The sequence below is a fragment of the Camellia sinensis genome, chromosome 13, assembly GCF_055761805.1.
Source record: "Camellia sinensis isolate YWXY chromosome 13, ASM5576180v1, whole genome shotgun sequence".
Taxonomy (NCBI): domain Eukaryota; kingdom Viridiplantae; phylum Streptophyta; class Magnoliopsida; order Ericales; family Theaceae; genus Camellia; species Camellia sinensis.
This window is the reverse complement of record NC_138973.1, coordinates 126,452,166-126,477,573: the sequence shown is the minus strand read 5'-3', so window position 1 is coordinate 126,477,573 and position 25,408 is coordinate 126,452,166. Positions and strand designations below refer to the sequence as shown.

Here is a 25,408-nt window from a genome sequence, read left to right as displayed (position 1 = left end):
TCATTGCCTGATTAAGAACATTGTGCCAGTACAAGTATTTAAATTTCATTATCAAATCCAATCTCGTTTTCATACAATGCGGTGCTCATGATGCGAAATACAACACTTTTTCAAATGAAAGCTGGTTTTCATTCCGATCATGGTTGTTTTTACAAAAGTGCAGTACAAGTTTTTTTTAAAGAAAATAAAACCTGTCTAAAGGCTGTACAATATGCTAACTTTACTAACAAAATAAACTAAGCAAAAATGCAGAAAATCAGCGCCAGCCATCTCAGGCTTGAGAGGCCCTCTTCGTCCTCTTCCTAGACAGGGGCTCAGAGCTATCTCCATCTGTATCGCTGTCTAAACCAAATGCCAAATCGGAACCAGAATCATCGCCGTTCTCCACCTCAGAACCTGGCTCAGCATCACCTCCACTTTCAGATATAGAGTCACAGTCGTCTCCACTCTCAGAGGACTCAGACTCTGGACTCACTGCCTCCTCGAAGTCACTCGTCTCAGCGTCATCATCACTCAGAATGGGTTCTGAAGAACCATTCTCATCTTGGGTGCTATCGGCTCTACCTCGGCTGGATGTTGGAGACTCTCTCCCCCCCCTCCCTACTGCTAGAGGAGGTACTGCTAGTCCTAATGCTGCTCCTGCCAGCGCACCCGGTATAGCTGGGATCTGAAAATGGCAGCTGTCAACATATCAATCTTAGTGTATGTATTAGATACACAGATGGTATGCAGCATGAGTGTATGAATATGGTATTTGAATGCAATGTATCAGATGCAGTGTATCAAATCATTGCAATATGGAACAGATTACAGTTAAAATGTTAGTGTATCTCCATAAAGATTGATAGCATGAAGCGTAAACTGGAGAAGGTTACCTGAATGTCGTAGAGACTGAGCAGGCTCATGCTTCTCTACACCATCCTCATTAGGGAAGCCGCCAGCTTGAGAGCGTCCCCGGTGTAGTCTATAGATGCCTGCAAGTACATTTATCTGATCAAGGTTCTATAAATATAGCTGAAATGAAATATGGCATGCAAAACGTAAACAATGGTACATATTGGAGTTGGACCTCGAACCCTGGCAAGCTCGTGCCCGGCTGGTGTAGGCTCAATAGGGATCTGGTAAGCCTCCCCGGTATGCCGCCAACATGTAAGTGTAGTGGGAAGCTTTGGCCAACCAGTCATTTGCCTCGCCCGAGAAGTCCCTCTCCCATGGGCCCTAGTCACTCTAGGCGTTGTCCTCGCAGCAGGAGCTCTCGCTTTCTCGCCTCCACGAACACCGATTAAAGATGGCATGAAGTATGTCTAAATGAAGACTGTATAATCGCCCTCAACTCAAAAGTAGTCTACCTCCAGGCCCACCATGAACTGAATGACCTCTTCAGCAGATAGGTTGCCTGTTGACCTCATGGACTCTGGCGGTGCCATCGAGTGATCGAAACAGGGAAACCCATGGTCTGACGCATGAGTCGCTCGCCTATGAACCAAACTCGGAAAACTAGGCCCTCAAATAGAATGCGATAACAAGAAATGCCCTAAGCCGCATTATACTAGCCCTGAATCCCTGTCGGTATCGTGGCCCATGGCTGCCACGTGATCTGAACATAGAAGGTGAACAGATTATTAGCCATTGTCAGTTGCTAATATGTGAGTCAGAACAGTTGTAAGACAAAAATGACTATGTTTTGGGTTACCTCATGAGTAATTACTATGTCAAAGTAATTCCTGAAGAATGAAAAGGACTCGCGAGTCTTACGGTGGAGTTGACCGTCATATCTCCGTCAGTAGGGAACTGTCAATGGAAGCTCCACTACAGGCTCTAGGGCTAGAGTCGAAAAATAAGCATACACTCATAGCTGCAAGGAAAATGCAATGATATAATCAACAATGAATTTGAACAAATATAGAAAATACAAAACAGAAAAGCATACAATTTGAACAGATATAGAAAATGCAAAGCAGAAAGCATACAACATAAACATATGCAGAAATTACAAGGTAGAAACCACATGTGTTGAACAGATACAAAGCAGGAAATGCTGAACCAAAAGTGTAAAGTGCAAAGATGTGTACCTCCCAGGCTTACCAGTAGCCACCGATCAAATTTTCCCTCAAGAGGGAGGTCAAGCTCATATAGCCGTATAGAGTGGCGAGGCCAACCCCGCCCCATTTAACATGCCCAGGGGGTACCCGTTCGCGTTAAACAGTTCGGACCCTCGAGATCTCTTTGATCTAGTCTCACGAGTGCAATGTGAAACGTAGATGAGAGTCCAGATTTGGCAACTTTTATTAAAAATTCATTTTATTGAAATTTTGTCAAAAATGGACTGCGTCATCAGATCTTAGAGTCACCACCTAATATTTTGGGAAATTAGGAAACCCATGACTCGTGCCAAGGCCACTGTTCGTTGTAACCAAGGATACTTGGCTCGGAACCTTAGGTATGAGAGGGGAAGGTCAATAATGAGCACCCCGCTCACCCGATCAAAGATCCGCCTCTACTAAACCATGATATGAATTTTATTTTCTTTATATGTTCATGTTCTGATTATTTAGTAAATCCTCAAATTTATTATGTGAAGCATACAAAGTATAGACTAGTTTGCTCAAATTGGAACAATTCGATTTCATGTTTGTTTTTTGAAAAGAGTTTGAATTTGCCACCTCAAGTGGGCTTAAAGTTTGTGAATTTGCCACCACAAAGTGGGCTTAAACGTACATTCATCGAAGCATTCCAATTCAAGTAACAACCATTCATCCACAGGCATTCAAACAGTTTATCAGTTAAGCAATTAGCCTCATAGTAGAATGTTAACACATAGTAAGAAAAACACACACAAATGGGATGCTAAAGCATAAAAACTAACAGATTTACCGACGTCCCGCGAACAGTTACAAAACAAAGTTAGTACAATATGCATGATCTTATATACAAAATCTCAATGCAATTCACTCATGAGATGCAACTAAAGATTCGACTTCTAAGATATGACATGTGAATCATTGCAACCCTTTCGATAGTACACAAAATCATATAAGAATTGATGAAATCCACTCACAAAGATGCAAACTTAGCCGAATCAATATGAATGAAACATGGATGCAAAGCATGAATATGCATGGCATGTCAGATATATACATATAGGGAAAGCGATTAAAGAATGGGATAGAAAGAAGCAGGGTGGGGGAATTATTACAACACCTAAATTATTATATATCCAAATAAAGGAGGGAGGAAGAAATAATAAAATAAAATAAAACTTCACAAAACACTCAAAATAAAAAATAAACAAAGGAAAAGCTTCATGTTCTTTGAGGATCACCGGAAAATAATCAGCTTGACAGGAAGAGTGCTCTGCTCTGTCTGAGAAAATTTATATTGCGGAGTACTATTCATCTTGGAAAACTATTCACTGCCGATATTTATCCGGTAGGATCACATGAAGTGTTAGTCTATTATTATACTTTAGCATTGTTTAGTCTATTATTATACTTTAGCATTGTTTATTCTTTAGTTGTTATTACTTTGTATACTTTAGCATTAAGTTGTTATTATTATGTTTGTTTGCTTTATGCTTTCGGCTCAGTGCCTCGCGTCTCGCATGCCTCGCATAGGCTATAAGAAGCGAGCTAAGCACCCCTTGTAATGGTACAACAAATTCAATATACATACCTCATTTATTTCTCTTTCATGGTATCAGAGCACAGGTGTTTTGCCTAGTCTCTACATTTTTTTTTTCTTCTTCGCAGACTGCTGTGTCTCTCGTCTGCATCACATTTGGACAGATTGTTGCATCTCTCGACCTTCTCTGTTTTCCCTCTTCAACCACACCAGTCTCTTCGTCTCCTCACGACGAATCCACCGCCACCAAATTCATCACCAAAAGACGTGCCACGCGCCTTCACGCGCCTCCGGAACTTAAGGCCACGCGCATTCTCGTTCTCTGACGCGCTCTACGCGCCTCTGCACTGTCCCGCGCTACTGTGCGCCGCGGCCTCCTCTGCTAACGTGAGCCGCGTGTTTCTGCGTCAGCCGACGTCAGCCCTCCTGCTTTCGTGCGCCGCCTGCTGTCCGCTGCTATTGTGCGCCGCGCACCTCTCTGCTAACGTGCGTCGCGCCTTTGACCGAATTTTGACCAGCCCATTTAGTGCTTTTCTGGTCCTATTTTTTGGTGAGTTCACTCTTTTTCCCCTAATTTCGACCTTCTGAATTCACTGGTACCCTTGGATTTTTTAAATTCCACCTCGAAAGTACGATTTTGCCCTCATGGATCGCCTTGACTCCTCTCACCACCCTATTTCCGTTGTTCTTGACGGGACTAACTATGTCTTATGGGCACAAGCTATGTCTGGGTTTCTCAAAGGAAAGAAACTTTGGCGCATCATCACTGGGGATGTGTGCAAACCTATCCAAGCCACCACGGACTCCGCTGCCACCGCGGACTCCGCTGCCAAATATATCGATCATCTGGAGGATTGGGATAGTAAAAACTATCAGATCATTACCTGGTTTCGCAATACTTCTATTACATCTATCAGCCTTCAGTTTGGTCGGTTCCAACTTGACTCTGCTTCCTCTCCCGCCAAGGACATCTGGGATTTTTTACAAGAACGCTATCAGACTACTGGCCTTGCGCACCAATATCAGCTTCTGAGTCATCTTCACCGTATGCGCCAAGACACAACTCAGACCATTAATGATTTCCTCTCCCAAATGTATTCTGTTTGGGATCAGCTCGCTCTTTCTGAACCTCCATGGGATTGTACTAAGGATGCTGCCTTGTTTACTACTTACCGTGACCAACATCGCTTGGTTCAGTTTCTCATGGCTCTTACTTCCCGTTTTGAGCCCGTACGAGCATCTCTCCTCCATCGCACTCCTTTACCCACTCTTGAGCAAGCAATTTCTGAACTCCTGTCAGAGGAAACTCGGTTTGGTACTCTCCATCCGCACCCTGTGGACTCTGTTCTTGCTACTCCCCAGACTAAGAGTTCTCCTTCATCCCAGAAGTCAACCTTCTGCAACTACTGTCAAAATCGCAGTCTTCCGTCGACTCATCTTCTGGTTAATTGTCCTGTTCGCCTCTGTCGATTTTGCAACAAGACTGGTCCTGGTCATCTTCAGCAAGATTGCTTCCGCAATCCCGCCCGTGCTTCTCGCAATGGTCCTTCCCCCGGGCATTTTTCCCGCAGCACCTCACATCGTTCTGGGCCTCCGTCTAAATCACTCCCTGCTCAACGCACTGCTGCTGCTGCCTCAGAGGATTTACCTTCCCCTCTCCCTATAGATCCTTCCACTCCAGTCTTCTCTCACACAGATGTCGAAGCCATGTTTCAACATCTTTGGCAAAAATCCGGTACCCTTTCCTCTCCTGCCTTGTCTGTCACCGCAGGTAACACTTCTTGGTACTTTGACTCCGCTTGTTGTAATCACATGACCTTTGACTCTACTATTTTTACTCCTATCTCTTTTACTCCTCATGTCCCTTCTATCCATACTGCTGATGGGTCTCTTCTCTCTGTACGTCATGTTGGTTCTGTTTCCACCTCTCACTTATCTTTATCTCATGTCTATCTTATGTCTGCTCTCACTTTAAATCTTATCTCCATTAGTCAATTATGTGAGCATGGTCTAACTGTTACCTTTTCTCCTACTGGTTGTTTGGTGCAGGACCCTCGGACGGGGCAAACCCTTGGGATAGGCCGTAAGCATGGACGCCTCTACGAACTTATCCATCTTCATGTTCCGGATTCCTCTCAGATCACAGCTCCTACCACTGCTACCACTGCTCCTCGTTTATCTCCTTTTCAGCTTTGGCACTGTCGTTTAGGCCATCTTTCTGCTGGTCGTTTAAAAACTTTAATTTCTAGTGGTCATTTAGGTCCTGTCAGCTCTGATGCTTTCGATTGTGTGTCCTGTCAACTTGCTAAACAACCTGCTTTGTCGTTTAATAAAAGTGATTTTGTTTCTCTTGCACCATTTGATCTCATCCATTCTAATATTTGGGGACCCTCTCCTACTCCCACTATGGGCGGAGCCCGCTACTTTGTTGTTTTTATTGATGATTTTTCCCGTTTTACATGGTTGTTCCTTATGAAAAGTCGCTCTGAGCTCAAACAACTTTATTACAATTTTGCTGCAATGGTTAACACACAATTTTCTAAAACTATTAAGATTTTTCGCTCCGACAATGCCATGGAATATAAAGATTTTGACTTTCTTTCCTTCCTTCAGAGTCATGGTACTCAACCTCATCGTTCCTGTCCCGGTACGTCTCAACAAAATGGACGTGCTGAACGGAAACATCGGCATATTCTCGACACTACTCGTGCTCTTCTTCTATCTTCCTCTTGTCCGGAACATTTTTGGGGAGAGGCAGCTCTCACTGCTGCTTACACTATCAATTGTATCCCTACACCTGTCATTCAGAATCACACCCCTTATGAGCGTCTGCACGGCACCCGTCCTCCTTACACCAACCTTCGGGTCTTTGGCTCTGCCTGTTTTGTTCTTCTCCAACCTCATGAACGTACCAAACTTGAACCTCGTTCCCGCCTTTGTTGCTTCTTGGGCTATGGTATTGAACATAAAGGGTATCGTTGTTGGGATCCTCTCTCCCAACGACTTCGTATCTCTCGTCATGTGGTCTTTTGGGAACACAAAATGTTTTCCTCTCTCTCTCTCTTCCGTTTGTCCGTTCCCTCACCCTCTCTGTTTTTTACTGATCCTTCCACTGATCTATTTTCTGATGATCTTCCTCCACCACCCACGCCAGCTTCTCTCGAGATCGCCTTGCCTGTTGGACTGTCCCATGCCCCTGCTCCCTCTGATGGTCCTGCTCTTGCTTCCTCGGACTCCTCCTCTCCTGCTGAGTCTCTTCCTCTGGCTCCTCCTCCGTCTGCTAGACCACGCCGGGTAACACAACCTTCTACTCGTCTTCGTGACTTTATTGTTGGCTCTACTGCTTTTTCTACTTATGAACCGACCTCCTATCGTGAGGCTCGCTCTAATCCTCTTTGGCAGCAAGCTATGACTACTGAATTGCAGGCATTAGCCAAAACCCATACTTGGGACATTGTTGATCTTCCTCCTGGCAAGTCTGCCATTGGCTGCAAATGGGTATACAAAATCAAGACTTGTTCTGATGGATCTATTGAGCGCTACAAAGCCCGCCTTGTTGCCAAAGGCTTTAACCAAGAATATGGTATTGACTATGAAGAGACCTTTGCTCCTGTTGCTCGTCTCACCTCTGTTCGCAGCTTGATTGCTGTTGCTACCTCCCGTCGCTGGGATCTTTATCAAATGGACGTCACCAATGCTTTTCTTAATGGTGTTCTCACTACAAGAAAAAACACCTTTAGTGACCACCTATTTTTAGTTGGTCACAAAAAGTATAGTAATCTGCCACCAAAATTTATTTTGGTCACGGATGATGGTGTTTTAGTGACCAACATTTTTTTGGTGGCTAATAGTTAAGTATTTGTGACCAAATAGAAAATGTGGTCGCCAAACGTGATGGCGGGAGCGCGAAAAAAAATGGCGGGACATCAAATCTTTTGGCTACCAGCAGATGTTGGTCGCGAAAAGGAAATAAACTACGTCGTTTGGAAAAAAATTAAATAAAAAATGTTCCTGAGCCTTGATCTTCCCTCATTGTTGCCCTCTTCCTTAATAAAAAAAAGTTTCCTATTTCCTTGATCTTCCGATCGGTTCATCAAGCCCTACCCACCATCTCCTCACTTCGTCCCTTGGGTTTGCCGCTCTTCATCTTCGCCTCCGCCTTGTACTTACCAGGTTAGTGTCTCTCTCTCTCAATCTCTCTCTCTGTTCATGTATATATATATATATATAATCGATCGATTTATGGTCCCCAGTGTTCCTGTTTTTCATCGTTGCAACTCCATCTTTGGTTTTTTTAACAATTCCACTTCGGTCAATTCTGAAAATCCCAAAAAATTGTGCATAATTATACATTGGTAAAAGAAAAACATTTTCAAAATTCATTTCGGGTCAATTGATCACACTCACCTCCTTGTAGCTCCGCTCATGTCTATATGTAGTCTCTTTATTATCATATTATTATTTTTGGTTACTTTCTGTGGTTTACAAGCAGATTAATGCTTTTACACATCCTTTAATTAGTCATATAAATATGGTAACCGTGGATGCCTGTAAGTTGCAAAATTTTCTTTTGTTGCTAAGTATTGTTTTAAACCTAGTCTGTTTATTTGTCAGCCTTAAAGGAGGCTTGTAATTGATGGTCAATCTGGTCCAGTTGAATATTCTAATGGAATTCTATTACTACTATGAGTACACAAAAGGAATTATCCACATTTTCTGCTAAATTTTGCATTGATACACAATTGTTACATTAATAGTGTTATGTAGTTGACAAGATATTATGGAAATTTTTAATAGAAAGCAACCGTAGTCTTTTTGGTCCAGTGTTAAGGCTTGAGTCAGATCTTTTGAATGTATGATAAATTCATTATCAATCACTATTCATTGACTCATAGATTAAGATAGGACTGTATTTCATTTCCAACTTGCCCATAACCTTATTTAAAATAAAAAATAAATAAATAAATTTGCCCATATCTTAGTCCCATTTTCTCCCTTGGAAGGGGTGTGGTGTTGAGTTGGTATTGCAACAATTCAGGTAAGGCAAATTGTGAGTTTATATATATCTAAGTTTTGGGAGTTTTCAAAATTAGTTTTACTTATTTTTTAAGAAAATTTATATCGCCTTACTTATGAATCTTATATTGGAAACTGAGAGAAAATTGAAAGGTTTAATAAAATGTCTATCCATACGGAGCTATGGCTTTAAAGTATGAGCATGGCACTATAATAGGGCAGTGTATAGTGGAAATCACTTCCAATCTTAAAGATGTGATAAGTGGCTCGATCAAATGGTGAAGTGATGGTTGATTTGTAAAAGGTGTGATTTCAAAATTTTGAATAATAAAACCATGAAAGGTTCTTCTTTCTTATGTAATACCCAATGCAGAGCAAAATGAAATATCTGTCCTATTATATGCTTTTTATTTTACATTGTTGTATTAAACATTTTTACGTGACAATTCCTTCAAATAAAAGCTGTTGTACTAATAAGAGCAATTCTATAGACCACTAATTTGTCATCACTAATCCCACCACTAATGAGGTGACAATTGAAAAAAAAAAACAAGGCACAAACATTGTGCCTTATTTATTTATATTTTTTTTTTCATTTCAATTGCCACCTCACTAGTGGTGGGATTAGTGATAGCAAATTAGTGGTCTATAGCATTGCTCACGAACACATTGTGGTAGTGGGTGAGACCCACTGCCACATCATTAGAGCCACCGCTAATTAGTTGTCTAAAACATTTCTCATTTTGTTAGACAAACTTCAACATCACACTTGAACCATCATGTGACCATTTTTAGTGAGAGCAAGAGACTCAAATTCACATGTTCATAATAATGCAAGGATTGAACATAGAGTACATATACCCACTTTCTTGCAATGTCTATTTGGAAGAAGCCATTGAAGGGTGAAAAGAAAGTGCACAAATGGTCCCCGAAATTTCCCGATATGGAGAACCAGAGGCAGCTCGAAATGCAAATCGCAAGCTTCTGTGAAGTGTCTTTAAAAAAAAGAAAGAAACATTTAAGGGACTGTTTGTTGTACATGGATTTTAATTTCTCACTGGAGCACTGCAAATATCATCAATGGTGCTTGAATGAATAATAATGCATAGTCTCTGTCCTTGTTTTTTGGATTGTTTCAATTTGGCTTTTGGCCCTTTTTTCTTCTTAGAAATAGAAATAGTATATGGTTTATTTGCTATAAGAATTGTAAGTACTGACCTTGCACATGTAAGTATTTTGAAGGAAAATCTACTATACATACCAAATAATGAATTCAAGCTATTAATCATAGTCACATAGGGACATAAGACCAAACCATTTTGGCCGTAATTGAAAATATCACAATGAGGCAGTAACACCACTTCAAGACATAATCAATTATCACAATGGATTGTAATTAATTTTGATTTGACAATTTATTTGTTTCACTACCATAATTGACCTGTAATTAAATATTATAATAGTTTATAACTAATGTTAATTTAGACCAAGACTTGCATATGATATAAAATAAAATAAAATAAAAAGAATGTAATTATAGCATCACTCTTGATTGAATACAAGGTCTATGCTAAGAAGTATTTTAGGGGTCAAAGTGTGAGAGTAGGTTCATGTTATTTGGCCATATAGCTAAGACAAAATGTAGCATCTAGTCAACCTCAAATGTGCATTGATTTTTAAGAATTTTTAATATTTTTGGGAGTAAACTTAACTTTAATTGCTTCTGTAAAGAAATGAACTATACTTTAATGACCTTTGTAATATGTTACTGACCCTTTATTTGTCTTTAATTTTGTCTTTAATTTTGTCGTATCTTAATGTATGAAATACAGTCCTATCTTAATCTATGAGTCAATGAATAGTGATTGGTCCAGTGTACTTGAACTTTTAGATTTAGCAAGACGCAATGCCATGGAAATTTATTGGTCATGCTTTATTCTCATTAATCATGGACATCTTCATTATCATTATTTAAAATTATTGTTTCTAAAAAGTTTGTTATTAACTTATTACAAAGCTCTTGACCAGGCTGCATGTTTTAGATAGTTTAGTATATATAGATAATCTAAAATGAATAAATTAAACTTAATATGGGCATGATTTTTTTTTTTTAAATTGCATGTTTTAGATAGTTTAGTAAATTGCTCTTGTTTCATCGAATGCTCTCTGCAATTTGTCAACTCACTGCCCTCATTTCTATTTCTAGTGAAGAATCCATATCTATGTCTATGTCTATATCTATATCTCTATCATTTGAGTTTCATACATACTTTCTGATTTATTTTTTTTTAATATCTATCATTTGATTTTCATACATAGACTTTTAACAATTTAATAATTAGATGTTTTTAATTTATTTAACTTATTCTTACCTCCTATGTTGTAAAAAAAATTATCACTTCGATAATTTCTTTAAAAAAAAAAACAAATAATCCTATAAATTGTACACAACAAATAATTTATTTGACAAATCTATAAGATGAAGATATGGTTCATTGAATATATCTGTACACTTTATTAAAAAGCATTCCCACCATTCCTTTCTTATGTATATATTGGATATTCTCTTTTCTCTCTCCCTATTGGATATCCATAGTGTTGGTCCTAGGTGAGATATTCTCTTTTCTCTATTCTCTTTTTTCTTTTCAAATAATCCATATCTATTCTCTTTTCTCTTTTCAGTTAATATAATTTGGTTCTTTGTGCTGTAGCAGCAGCTTCATGCTGCAGTAGCAACTTCCTGTTGGTTCTTAATATTTTTTTTCTTCTTTTCTTGGCAGCAGCATTAGTGTTCAATATTATGCTTATTGAATACTAAAACAACCATAATGGAATCAATAACTATTATAGTTGAATAATATAGGAAGGAATGTGAGATTTGATGCTTGCCTAAAGCGTATAAATAACTTTTTCACCTTATAACAAAATTAACCTCCAAAATAGGAATAAAATTCATTTTTAGTTAATTGGTTTTTGCTTTATTCACCTAACATAATCTTCACTTTGTAGGTCACCAAATATGGACAAGAGTTGGATGTCAATTAGGAATAGATTGAGTTCGGAGTATAGAGAAGGGGTTAAGTCATTTCTCCAATTTGCAATGACAAATGTTGGCGTAGATAATAGAATTCGTTGTCCGTGTATGGATTGCCTAAATTTTGAACATCATACCTTTAAGGATGTGGAATATCATTTGATCCGAAAAGGGATATCACTTTCATACAAGACTTGGGTGCACCATGGGGAAACTGTTTCTGTCAATCAACCTCGTGTGTGGAATAATGACAATGACATTGAAGGTGTTGGTGATGAAGGGACAACCAATGAATGCCTTCACGTGGAAGATGAATTGTATGATATGTTAAATGACTGTCACATGGCGCATATTTTTGATGATGATGAAGAGGGTGAGCAGAATGATAATGAGCAAAGAGAAGATGGACGAAACTTTGATAAATTGTTAGAGGATGCTCGTCGTCCATTATACCTTGGCTGTCAGAAGTTTACTTTGTTATCATTTGTCGTTAAGATGCTTCATATAAAAGTTTTAAACAAGGGGAGCAATAAGTCTTTTGACATGTTGTTAGGCGTATTGAAAGACCTTTTACCAGAAAGTGATCAAAAGGTTCCATGGACCCTTTATGAAGCGAAGAAATTTTTACGTGATTTGGGTTTAGGATATGTGCCTATTCATGCATGTAAGTATGATTGTGCTCTTTTTTGGAAGGAAAATGCAAATTTAGAAAATTGTTCAATTTGTAAGGAGCCTAGATACAAAATGAATGATGGCAAAGGTAAGAAGATACCTCATAAAATTTTGAGATATTTTCCGTTGACACCAAGGTTGCAAAGATTATACATGTCGAGAAAAACAGCTGGAGATATGCGATGGCATAAAGAAAAACGTGTTGATGATGGCATCTTAAGGCATCCAGCCGATGGTGAGGCGTGGAAGGATTTTGATAGGCAACATGTTGTGTTTGCCCAAGAACCACGTAATGTGAGGTTAGGGTTGGCCACCGATGGTTTCAACCCTTTTGGAAATTTGAGCAACTCATATAGTATGTGGCCTGTGGTAGTTATGCCTTATAACCTACCACCGTGGAAGTGTATGAAGCAACCATTTTCCATGATGTCATTGCTTATTCCTGGACCGCAAGCACCCGGGAGAGATATTGATGTTTACTTGAGGCCATTAATTGACGAGTTGAAGGAGTTATTGGAAGATGGTGTAGTTACTTATGATGCCTCAACTGGGGCAAGTTTCCGAATGCATGCAACTGTTATGTGGACTATTAATGACTTCCCTGCATATGGTAACTTGTCAGGGTGGAGTACAAAAGGATATTTGGCTTGTCCCAATTGTAATGAGAATGCATCATCACAACGGTTAAGAAGTAAGATAGGATACACTGGTGCTCGCCGATACTTACCTGAAGACCATCCTTGGCGAAGAAGTAAGCTGTTTAATGGTAAGGCAGATGATCGAGCAAGACCTTCGGAGTTGTCAGGAGAACAAATTTTAAATCAATTGGATTCAGGAACATTTAAACCATTTGGAAAGCATCCAAGCAACCAAAAAAGAAAAAGGGATGAAAATACCGTCCTGAATTGGACAAAGAAAAGCATATTTTTCGAATTGCCTTACTGGAAGACACTCAAGTTACGACATAACCTCGATGTCATGCACATAGAGAAGAACATATGTGATAATTTAATTGGGACTTTGTTGAGCATTGATGGGAAGAACAAGGATACGGAAAAAGCACGCATGGATTTAGAGGATATGAAAATTAGGAAGGATTTGCACTTAAAGAGGCGCGCGGATGGGTCCTTTGAAAAGCCCATTGCATTGTTCACATTGTCCCTAAAGGAAAGACAAGGTTTTTGCGAGTTCTTAAAATCGATTAGGTATCCTGATGGGTATGCAGCAAACATCTCTATGTGTGTGAGCACAAAGGGCGGCAAGTTATCCGGTTTGAAAAGCCATGATTGCCATGTCCTTATACAACGACTTCTTCCTATTGGAATGCGTGGGTATCTTAACAAGGACATTTCTATTGCATTGTTTGAGTTGGGAAATTACTTTCAACAGTTATGTTCAAAAACAGTGAGGGTGAATGATTTGGAAAAATTACAAGAGAGCATAGTACTCATACTTTGCAAGCTAGAAAAAATTTTTCCACCTGCATTCTTTGATGTGATGGTTCACTTAGCTATTCACTTGCCTCGCGAAGCCATTCTTGGAGGGCCAGTGCAATATCGATGGATGTACCCTATCGAAAGGTATTTTTATGCTCTTTTATGTGAAATTATATATTTTTTAATATTATAGTATACCCATATATATGGTTTACATAATAATTTCATATTATTTGTTGAAGATTACTCGGGATTTTGAAAGGGTATGTAGCAAATCGAGCTCACCCAGAAGGTTCAATTGCAGAAGCTTACATTGTCAAAGAATGCCTAACTTTTTGCTCTATGTATCTTGGTGGGATTGAAACCGTATTTAACAGAGAGGAAAGAAATGAAGATGGTGGTGATGTTGGCTCAGGGCATTCAGTTTTTTCACAAAAAGTCCGTACTTTTGGGCTAACTCAAAGGGCAGTTGACGTGTCTGAGAATGAAAGAAAAATGGCTCATTGGTTTATCTTGTATAATAGTCCTGAAATTGATGAATATCTAGAGTATGTTCTCATTTAGTTAAGTCTATGCAAAATGCTTTTCATTATGATCACACTCAAGTACTAATTATTCACATTTGATTTTTCAAGTAGAGAACACAAGAATCAGTTACAAAATGCAAATGTACATGACATTACAAGACAACAACAAGAAGAATTTCCTAGGTGGTTCAAAGAGCGGGTAATATATAAGATACATAGATAATATGTAACCTCTCATCATAAACATAATTCACTGTTCGTAGATTGATATTAACATCATGCATCCTTGTCACATGTTCATGTAGATAAATCAATTACGAGCTGAAGGATCATCGGAAGCAACTGATGAGTTGTGGTCATTAGCTAATGGTCCTAGTGCAATAGTGAATATTTATTCAGGTTGTATTTGTAATGGCATTCGATTTCACACGAAAGAGCGAGACAACCGTCGTAAAAGTCAAAATAGTGGGTTGGTTGTTCAAGGGGATCATCATGGTATGTCAATTGATTTCTATGGTCAGTTGAATAAAGTTTGGGAAATGACATACATGTTCGGGCATCGAGTTGTGTTGTTTCAATGCGAATGGTTTAACACTGGTAGCAACAGAACATTTCGCACTGAAACACATTTGACAACCATTGATGTAAGAAGCCGTTGGTATCAAAATGACCCATTTGTCTTGCCAAGTCAGGTGCAACAAGTTTTTTATGTCAATGATACCAAATTAGGTGAACATTGGAAAGTCGTAGAGCGATTTCAACGTCGAGGAATATGGAATGTGCCGGAGCTTGAGGATGTAGATCCCGATGCTAATGAATTGCCTATTCCGAATGATGTGTTCCAGCAGGACGAGACCACTGAAATTGTCCAAATCAGCATTGCAGATTCCATTAGCAACACTTTACGTAGGACTGATATTGCACCTGATATTATTCCAAGTCAAGTGGTTCTGCAATCTAGTACAAGTGTACATGTAGAGGGTCCAAACAGAGATGATTTTATCTGTGATGATAATGATCAACATTCAAATGATCCTAGTGATGATGAAGATGAATTTCATAGTCATAGTAACTCGGATACAGATGATGATATAGAGCCTTGATTGTAATATCCTTTATTTTTTGCATTATCAAGTCATTTTCATTGTAATGCTCTTGATTGTAATGGCATGGCCTTGTTAATGAAGACATGTTTAGTTACAACAAGTCTGGAATGTTGTACCTATTGCTTCATTGTGGTCCATTTGGAAACATCGGAATCTGTCTGAATCTGTTTGAAGCTGTGTTTGTTCTACTGTCTCCTCTGTGTGCTGCTGCTGAAGTGCTCTATGTTTTTTTTTCTCTTCTGTTTGGTGATGCTGCTGAATTTGTCTGAATCTGTGTATTAATCTGAATCTGCTGAATCTGTTTTGAATCTGCTGGTTTAATGCTGAAATGCGGCTGCTGCTTGAATCTGCTGCTTGAATCTGGTTTAATGCTGAATCTGTCTGAATCTGTGTATTAATCTGAATCTGCTGGATTTGTTTGGTTTTAATAGCTATGCTCCTGATGTATTTGTGTTCATTATATATAATCTTATTTTGTTTGTTGATAAAAAAATTGAAGACATGTTTAGTGATGATTCAAATTGTAATGAATTTTTTTGTTGATAATTTCTTGACTTGTAATGTGGTTCTAATATTACAGTATTAGGTTATCTTATAATTTCATAAATTGTCATGCATTTTAAATTTTTACTTTTGGTTGCTTACAATTCATTTGTTAGACACAAAGACTGCACAGATGCCACCTGGGCAAGCCACTAAGAGGAGGTCGACGACCTCAATGTCAGAGGCAAACCTGGTTGAGCTCCCAGCTGCATCTCCTGTGGATGCATTTGCAAGTCTATCTCCTGTGGATGCCTCTCCATCTTCGCAAACAGTTGATATTGGTAAGTGTTACTACATGCTTACTCTTTTTTGAGTGATTATGATTAAAAATTTGTTAGTATTGAAGTATGACTCTGTGAGAGACAATCTGTGAGAGACAATGAAAAAAGAGATCTTTGAAGTCACAAACGGCACCTAAAAGATAAAGTGAGAGACAATTAGTCAATAAAGAGTGCAAGGCATTTATTGTTTAGTAATCCAGACAGTGTATCTTCAACTGGTTGTCAGCTGGTGCTGTCCTTTTTGTAAATTAACGAAACTCATTTCAATTGTGTGATTGTTACAGATCTGGCTATATCAGTTTGTTTGTTATGTAAATTAAGCTATATTTATCATTCAATATTTCATTTGGATATCATGGCTAGGACTACTATGACATGTCATGAAGGAATTATAATGGGTAGTTTTATAATGATATTGTTCTGGCCTCATTCTTTGTAATCTGGAACCTTTATTTCACATTGGGACTACCATGCATGCAACATCTGGATATTAGCCCACTAGTGGTGAATGTTGTTTTTAAACTTTTTCCCTTGGCACCTAAAGAATATATATATATATATATATATATATAATGAACTACAATTCAGTAGGTCTCTTTCCTGTAAATATATGGGCTGCCCATACTATACTCTGTGCCACATCACAATGGAGCAACCTTACCATTCCACCCTTAGGAGTTCTAATCTGTTCCCTACCCTCACATTTTTTTAATTAATTATTTATTTTTTCTGTTCTTTCTGTTCTTATTTCCTCTAGTCATTTTCTTTGATCTCTACAAAGGGAAATAATAAATTCATGGTATCAATTTGATCCTCTTTAGGTTGCTTGTGATGTTCACAATCTCTGCGATCTCTGTGATTTTGTCTTTGACATTCCCTCCACCTATGTCCAGCTGTTTTCTGAAGTAGGCAACTCTGTATTTTGGCAATACATTTGCAATGATGTTCTCCATTTGCTAAGATTGAATTGTATTGATCTCTTGGGCAGTGTCAAAGCATTCTGCAAATTCAATATGATAATTATCTTTTGCTGTCAGTCAAATGACTTTTTCACTACTGGTTTTAAGAAAGAAGCCAATCAGACTTGGTTGTGTCTATAGCTTTTCCCCTCTCTTTCTATTCCTTTTTGAGTGACATTGCTCCTCCATATGCCCTAAGGTTTTACCTTTGCTGCAGGCAAAGGGCTTCGACTAGTAGTTATTTTTCTAACAGTGGATTCAAAACTATGTTAGGTTATTTATCAAGCACTTCAATGGATTCAAAGCACTGTTAGGTATATGTATCATATTATTCGAAGCAGTTGCAGCAGAATTTGAAGCATTCTGATACATTGGAGTTAGGCTTTCCTGTTCTTCTTCTTTTTGGTTAAAGAGCTTTCACCCTGATATTTGAGGCATTTTTTTTATCCGTGTGATTTGAGATTTGAGGTCTCAGAAGGGAATTCGTGTTTAAACCAACTCTCTGGAGCTCAGACTGCACTGGAAAAGTACAAGATTGGTCTGTCAGTTGTGGTCATTATGAGCTTCAGAGATGAAATTTAACTGAGGTTAACGAAGTCTTAAGCAGTAAAAACTTAAGGTTGAGTTAGTTATCTCAGGAGCTTGCTTCTCATCTTCATTCGATAGAGAGATTACCTTAGGTGAAGGGCAATAAAATGCTTGCTTCTCATCTTCATTCGATGGACCAATTGTTCACCCATGTCAATTATAGGATCAGTGAACTTCAAGGCATGATAGTTAACTCTGCATCTAAGCTTTTGTAAATCTGTGTCCAACCTATTTGAAAGTCTGTAATCAAATTTGTTGAGCTGAACAGCCTTCATAAGAATGAAAACCATAAAGTATTAGTTTTACAATATAGTAAATCATTCAAGGCCAAATCTAGAGGATAAAAACATAACTGTGCAACTCAACAAAACCTTATCCCAAGATTCCCAACTACCAGGGGTTATTGACATGATTTCTGATCTAATGCTTTCATCAGAATTGGACGTAAGTTTCCCCATAGTTGATATTTATGCCATCTAATTAATGTTTTCTAATAGTTGGTCAAAGTGTAGAAGAAACCAAGTTGATTGACAGGATTTTAATTTTCAGCCAGTAGCTCTTTTGCATCAACCTCCAACTCAGAAGGTAGAGTCACGCACGGAGCACAACACGATCAGTTTCAACCATAAATGAAAAACGCTAGTTATGCCATTAGAAATCGAGTCTTACTCACTGGTGTAAAAGGCCAACACCTTCCACTCCACCACCACTCCGGTGGTATAAATGGTCATATCTGGAAATAGTATTTTTCACGCAATTAATCCTTGACAAGTTTTTCAAATTAATAGGAGAGTTAGAATATTTTTCTTAGGGGTAATCTTAAGATAAACGGTCATATGCAAGAATAGTATTTTATACTTGTAAAACAAATGTCTATATTTAAAGTTATTATTGTGGGAGCACAGTATAAATAAATCTTAATCTTTGATTACAAATTCTAGACATTTTTTTTAGTTTATTTTTTTGGATTCTTAGAATTACTATTTTTCCTACCCTTATCTTGTAAAGCTTAAGAGAAGAAATATATAGAGAAAAATAAGTATTTGATTCAATCAAACAAATAAACATATTACCAGAATTTGAGCAGTTGCCATTGAGCAAAACCTCTCCCTCCTTCCCTCTGCCCTCTATAAAGTGGTATTGTTGGTTACAATTGAAGTGGTCTTTGGTAATGCTCAAAGCGATATTGGTTACGATCTAATATCATTACGATCAAAACCTCTCCCTCCTTCCCTCTGATATCTGGTTTGCTCCTGCAATCAGCTGTTGAAGAGTAGTTGAAAAATTCGCAATCAAAGTTGGTAATTCACCTTTGAACCTGTTAAGGCCTATGTCCAGTTCCTGGAGGTTGCTGCAGTTAGTTAAAGAAGTTAAGAAGCTAAATCTTGCTGCAGTTAGGCCAGAAAAATTAGCCAATAGAACAGAGCATCTACATGTTCCTAATGTTGAAATAATTTTACCATTCTATGCAGTCGAGGCTGATATAGTCAGGATTACAGGCATGTTCAGTCATCTTATCTTAGACATAGTAATCTTATAATCATGAACATGACATAATAGCAAGCTTGAATAAAGGCATATACATTCCATGATGCTTTAAACTTGAGAGTTCTTAAAATCTACAGCAACCTATATAGCAGCAGCAGCAGCAACCTATGAACATTATATGACACATAGTAATCTTCATTCACATATGCTATTTAAAGAGAGTTCTTAAAATCTGCTCTGTATATACAGCAACAGAAGTTTATTTAGCAGCAGCCTATAATAGTGTTTCATTTTGTGTTTATAATATAGGTCCATCTGCAAAGCGAGTACGAGGTCCAACTAGGGGTAAGAACAGTAGTAGACTCATGAGCCAACATGGTGGGAAGAAGCTTTTTGTTGGAGTTTCTATTGAGAGGAGGACATTTGTGGGGCTTAATGCCACCAAGGCCGCTAACGAATTGGGGGCACAAATTCGATTGCAAGCCCCATTGCAAGGAACAAAAAATTGGGAGGACGTTCCACCAGTCATTCGAGCAGCTATTGTACAATCCTTGCGGGTAATTTAATTTTTATAGTTGTTGAGATTGAAGTAATTAATATATAAGATGTTTAATTTTCATTTTATGTTTAATTGGGACAGGATAAGTTTGAGATTGAAGGATATGATGAGAGTCCACTTCCACAAGAAATCATTGACACAAAGGCCACACATTTGTTTAAAGGCTGGCGATATCATATGCATGAACATTACAAAGAGTTGGTGAAAGAAGGTACAGATCCTTATAGTAAACCATTTGCTGGGGTGAGCGAAGAAGATTGGAGATACATGATTGATGAAGTGTTTCTTGGTGACACACACAAGGTAATTAACTTAACAGTCATGGATGTTTCTTTTAATTGCACTACAATGAATAACTCAAAGGTCCCAAGTTTCTTTGAAATTCAAATAATATACAATTATATATGAGACAGAGTAAGGAAATTGCAGAGATGGAGGGAAAGATATAGGAACCATGCTTGGATATTGATTTTTAAGTTAATATTTCTATTGCATTGTAGAAACGGTCAACAAGAAATATAGCCAACAGGAAAAAGTTACCCTATAATCACACCATGGGTTCAAGGTCATTTTCAGCAGCAATCTCAATTGAGGTAACATATTTTTTGTTTTAAAACTTATAGTTAATGCTGCAATTTTTTTATTAACAATATTACTAAGCTTGCATTTTATATGTTTCATGTAGGGAATTGAAACTGGAAAGGAGCCTCACATTGTAGATTTTTTCAAGACCTCACATTGGAGTAAGAAAAAAAAAGATTGGATTGAACCAGTTTGTGCGGAGTTATATGTAAGTATACCTTCATTATATTTGTTATTCATAGTCCTATATAATGCTTAACTAGTTAGTGTACTTGTAAAATAGGATAACTGTTGATCCTTTTTTTTTTTTTTTTCTTTTCTTTTCTTTTCTTTTTTTAACACAAACAGGAAAAGATGGACCAACTTCGTGAGGAATCTTCACAGCCCGGAGCAACTCCGCTAACACAGGAGGAAATTACTGTTCAAGTCCTTGGGAAGCGTTTAGGGTATTTGAGAGGTTTCGGGGTTGGTCCAAAGCCGTCTTCTGCATTCAAGTCTACAACTAGGTCATCACAAGCACGTGATGAAGAGGTTAAGGGCCTTAAAGAAGAGGTAGCATCACTGAAAGGGATAATTCAATCATATGAAGGACGCTTTGAGCAGTTTGAACACTTTATGAGACAAATGCAGGGCAATGGTAGTGGATACGACTCTTTTGATGAGTAAGTACTATTGCTTTTGATGGTTTGTGAATACTTCTGGGATTTGTTTCAATTTATCAGCTCATAGATCTGATTTTGACAGTTGATCTATGACTGTCGTGTTGGCATCCATTCATATGATGGTCTAATATTGATTTGATTGGTTTCATAGGTTAATTTCATTCGGATTTAGGTACATAGTTGGATGGTTGAGGGACATAGGTTGAGGTGCCTTATTTTCAGTACATGACTTGGTATTAAATTATTGGATTTAGGTACATAGTTACATAGTTACATTTCTATGACTGTCTTGTTAACAGAATATTCTATTTACAATCTATACATGGATAATAATTCTATTTACATAGTTAGGGATTGAACTAGTGATGGAGGAGATAATACACGAACTGTAAGGATGGTAATAATGTGGTGGTGTTGTGGTTTTTTTTTTATTTTTTATTTAGAAATGTAAACAAATATATTATTATTAACAACGCTTTCTTCAATTTTTTTTTATTTTTTTATTGCAGGTAGGTAGCTAGAGGCGTAGTCATGCATGTTTATGGATCTGAGTTTGCCGATGCATTAATTCTAAGTTGTGCATATATATATGTGGAGTTTTTGAGATACTTCGCATCGGACAAATATGACATGCATTTGAAATCTTTGATGTTTTGTTAAATATTTTTTGATGTGGTGAATTTATTGTAAGGATGGATGGTTATTTTGGACGTGTAATGTGTTGATATTGACAGGTGGTTGTAAATATATTAATTACTATTTTGACTTTATAATTGATGGTTTTTTTGATTTTTGATGTGGTGAATTTATTATAAGGATGGATGGTTATTTTGGGCATGTAATATGTTGATATTGACAGGTGGTTGTAAATATATTAATTATTATTTTGACTTTATAATTGATGGTTTTTTTTTTTTTTAGATTGGATTGGTATATTAAAATTGATTGGATGGGCATGAATTATGTATTAATTGCAAATGTATTATAGGTATTACAAAAAATTTAGCATTATATTTAAAAGAATCAATTTTGAAATTAAATGTTTTTTTGCGACCAATATGTTTTTAGTCGCAAAAAGCCTCTAGGAATTGCTAAACACACCCTTTCTGTGACCAACAAGATCACGGTCGCCAAAATCCCACTTTTCGCGACGAAAACTTTCGTCGCCAATGCTCACTTTCTGTGACCAACAAGATTCTGGTCGCCAAAATCCCACTTTTAGCGACCAAAAATTTCGTCGCCAATGATCATTTTCTGCGACCAGAATTATTCTGGTCGCCAAAAGTCCACTTTCAGCGACCAAAACCATCGTCGCCAATGCTCACTTTCCGCGACTAGAATTATTCTGGTAGCTAAAAGTCTACTTTCTGCGACCAATATTTTCGTCGCAAATGGTTATCTTTCAGCGACCAAAATAGATGGTCGCAGAAAGTAGACTTTTAGCGACCAAATTCTTAGTCGCAATAGGATCAATTTTGACAAATTCAAGAGCATTCCGCGACCAAAGAATGTTGTCGCAAATGATGATTTTCCGCGACCAACTTCACTTTTGGTCTCCAAAAACCTTCTGTGACGGACTTTTGACGACCAAATTGCGACCAACTTTTTTTGGTCGCTAAAAACTATTAGCGACCAGATTTGACCTTTTTGCGACCAGAAATGTTGGTCACTAAAAGTGTTTTTTCCTGTAGTGTCTTCTCGAGGAGGTTTACATGCAACCTCCCCCCGGGTCTACTTATCCACCTCATAAAGTCTGCAAGCTTCGGCGTGCCTTATACGGTCTCAAACAAGCTCCACGCACTTGGTTTGCCAAGTTCAGCTCTACTATTCATGACTATGGTTTCACCTCCAGCTCTTATGATACTGCTCTTTTTATCCGAAAAACAGCTCAAGGGACCACCCTGCTTTTACTTTATGTGGATGACATGATTATCACCGGTGATGATATCGATGGTATTCTTCGCCTTAAACAGTTTCTTAGCCACCATTTCGAGATGAAAGACCTTGGTCCTCTCAGCTATTTTTTGGGTCTTGAAATCTTCCATGATTCTACGGGTTCTTTTATCTCTCAAGCTAAGTATACCTCTGATCTTCTCACCCGTGCTGGTCTTACGGATTGCAAGACTACTTCCACTCCCCTCGAGCCTCAGAGTCGTCTTACACCTCTTGATGGCACTCTTCTCTCTGATGCTACCCTATATCGTCAGCTGGTTGGCAGTCTTGTCTATCTCACTGTTACTCGTCCTGATATTGCCTATGCAGTTCATATTGTCAGCCAGTTTATGTCGGCTCCTCGTAACCCTCATTATGCTGCCTTACTTCGTATCCTTCGGTATCTCAAAGGCACCATGTTTCATGGTCTTCATTATTCCGCCCGCTCCTCTCTCCGGCTTCGTGCTTTTTCCGATGCTGATTGGGCTGGAGATCCTACTGACCGCCGGTCTACTACTGGGTTCTGCTTTTTTCTGGGTGATTCTCTTATTTCTTGGCGCAGCAAGAAACAATCTCTTACTGCTCGTTCCAGTACTGAGACCGAATACCGTGCTCTTACTGATACTACTCAGGAACTTCTCTGGCTTCGTTGGCTTCTTGCTGATCTGGGTGTTCCCTCCTCTGGTGCTACTGACCTTTTTTGTGACAATCACAGTGCTCTTCAAATTGCTCACAATGATGTTTTTCATGATCGCACCAAACATATTGAGATTGATTGTCATTTCATTCGCCAGCATGTTACCTGTGGTACTGTCCACCTTCTCCCTATTGCTTCCATCGATCAACCCGCTGATATCTTCACTAAAGCTCATCCTCCTGGCCGCTTCACTGATCTTGTTTCCAAACTCAACTTGGTTGATGCTTTCCCTCCTTGAGTTTGCGGGGGGATGTTAGTCTATTATTATACTTTAGCATTGTTTAGTCTATTATTATACTTTAGCATTGTTTATTCTTTAGTTGTTATTACTTTGTATACTTTAGCATTAAGTTGTTATTATTATGTTTGTTTGCTTTATGCTTTCGGCTCCGTGCCTCGCGTCTCGCATGCCTCGCATAGGCTATAAGAAGCGAGCTAAGCACCCCTTGTAATGGTACAACAAATTCAATATACATACCTCATTTATTTCTCTTTCATGAAGATCACGTAATCAACCATCATAACTAAACCACTGCACACCCATATACCGTTGCACCATGGTTGAACGAAAGAACACCATATAAACCTAGATCACAGCCCACAAGTGTTTACAATTGTGAGCCACCACTTACAGTACCGCGGACCACAGACACAATAGTCATAACCCAAAATTCCGTGGGTCAACCACATAACCATTTCAACCAAACAGAATGAAATTTCCTTTCATGCTCCACGTAGTGATCAATAATAACAATCTCCACTAAAAACTTCTGATGGCCCCACCATAACAAAACCACAATAAAACAAACTATATGTTGACTTACAGTAATATTAGGTATTATAAAAAGTCTTTTATAAAAATAATTATAAAAGACTTGTGACTTTTGAATTACATTTAGAATAAAACACCATACATTAATTAAAGTAATCTAAAGATCACAAATTTTTTATGATCATTTTTATAAAAAAATTTTCATGTTCCCAAACATTTCTCATTGGCTTAAATCAAAACTGTGGGCCAAATGAAAACCCACTGTTTTGCAGCAATAACCTACCCATGTAGTCGAATATATATATATATAAACTATATAGATTATTATCAAATATCACATCAGTGTAATCTCCTTCAAGATTAAGCACCATACACGTTGCCATACATCACTTTGAATGCATGCCCAACAACCATCTTAGCCACTCAACCGATCCCAACACTGGATCAGATCAATCAAAATCACCAAACCCTTGGCTTCCAACAAACCAAAATCAAATTTTCAACTTCTGAATTTCAGTCCAGTGACTATGTAAGCTCTCATAAACCAAACAAACTCTGAAGATTCAGAAACAAAGAGAGCGAGAATGCGAATAGGAATCGGCAATGTGATCTCCAAGTAGATCTCGAACTCGAAGATCAAATTCGAAATTGTTCACACACTCGAAAAATTGCTTTATGCGATCAAACAAAACGCGAATTGAACAAAACTTTTGTTGAATGAATTGAATAAACGAACTCAGAAACAGAGAAATTGCGAGAGGTAGGGTGCTCCTGGTACCGTACGCGCGCCAAAGATATTTGTAGAGAGAAAGGTGTCACCTGTAGAGAGAGAGAGAGAGAGAGAGAGGGAGAGAGAGAAGCTTTGAACCGCTGCTGCTATTGCTGGACCTCCCACCATCATGAGACATTCGTCCACCATGTGATTTCTTCACA

At 38.2% G+C, this 25,408-nt stretch overlaps 2 protein-coding genes across 2 annotated transcripts; one reads left to right on the top strand and one right to left on the bottom strand.

Moving 5' to 3' along the window:
- Positions 1–68: 68 nt before the first annotated feature.
- LOC145806431 (uncharacterized) lies at positions 69–3,439 on the bottom strand. Its single transcript, XM_082903360.1, has 4 exons — positions 1,694–3,439; positions 1,070–1,597; positions 876–974; positions 69–667 (listed from the first exon to the last, which is right to left on the bottom strand). The coding sequence occupies exons 3-4, from the start codon at positions 903–905 to the stop codon at positions 272–274; spliced, it is 426 nt and encodes a 141-aa protein (XP_082759486.1). The 5' UTR covers positions 906–974; positions 1,070–1,597; positions 1,694–3,439; the 3' UTR covers positions 69–271.
- A 15,667-nt stretch (positions 3,440–19,106) lies between these two features.
- Positions 19,107–20,785, top strand: LOC145806016 (uncharacterized). The gene is made up of 4 exons (XM_082901628.1): positions 19,107–19,828; positions 19,912–20,133; positions 20,331–20,423; positions 20,516–20,785. Exons 1-4 carry the CDS (start codon positions 19,637–19,639, stop codon positions 20,669–20,671), a joined length of 663 nt encoding a protein of 220 aa, XP_082757754.1. The 5' UTR covers positions 19,107–19,636; the 3' UTR covers positions 20,672–20,785.
- The last annotated feature ends 4,623 nt before the right edge of the window (positions 20,786–25,408 follow it).

What these genes read in the sequence shown, in the direction of transcription:
- LOC145806431 (XM_082903360.1), bottom strand. Translation starts at nt 905, where the DNA reads ATGAGCCTGCTCAGTCTCTACGACATTCAG. An exon ending in TCAGTCTCTACGACATTCAG is followed by an intron (nt 668 to 875) that starts GTAACCTTCTCC and finishes TGCCATTTTCAG; the next exon opens with ATCCCAGCTATACCGGGTGC.
- LOC145806016 (XM_082901628.1), top strand. Translation starts at nt 19,637, where the DNA reads ATGAGCCAACATGGTGGGAAGAAGCTTTTTGTTGGAGTTTCTATTGAG. An exon ending in CTATTGTACAATCCTTGCGG is followed by an intron (nt 19,829 to 19,911) that starts GTAATTTAATTT and finishes TAATTGGGACAG; the next exon opens with GATAAGTTTGAGATTGAAGG. An exon ending in CAGCAGCAATCTCAATTGAG is followed by an intron (nt 20,424 to 20,515) that starts GTAACATATTTT and finishes TGTTTCATGTAG; the next exon opens with GGAATTGAAACTGGAAAGGA.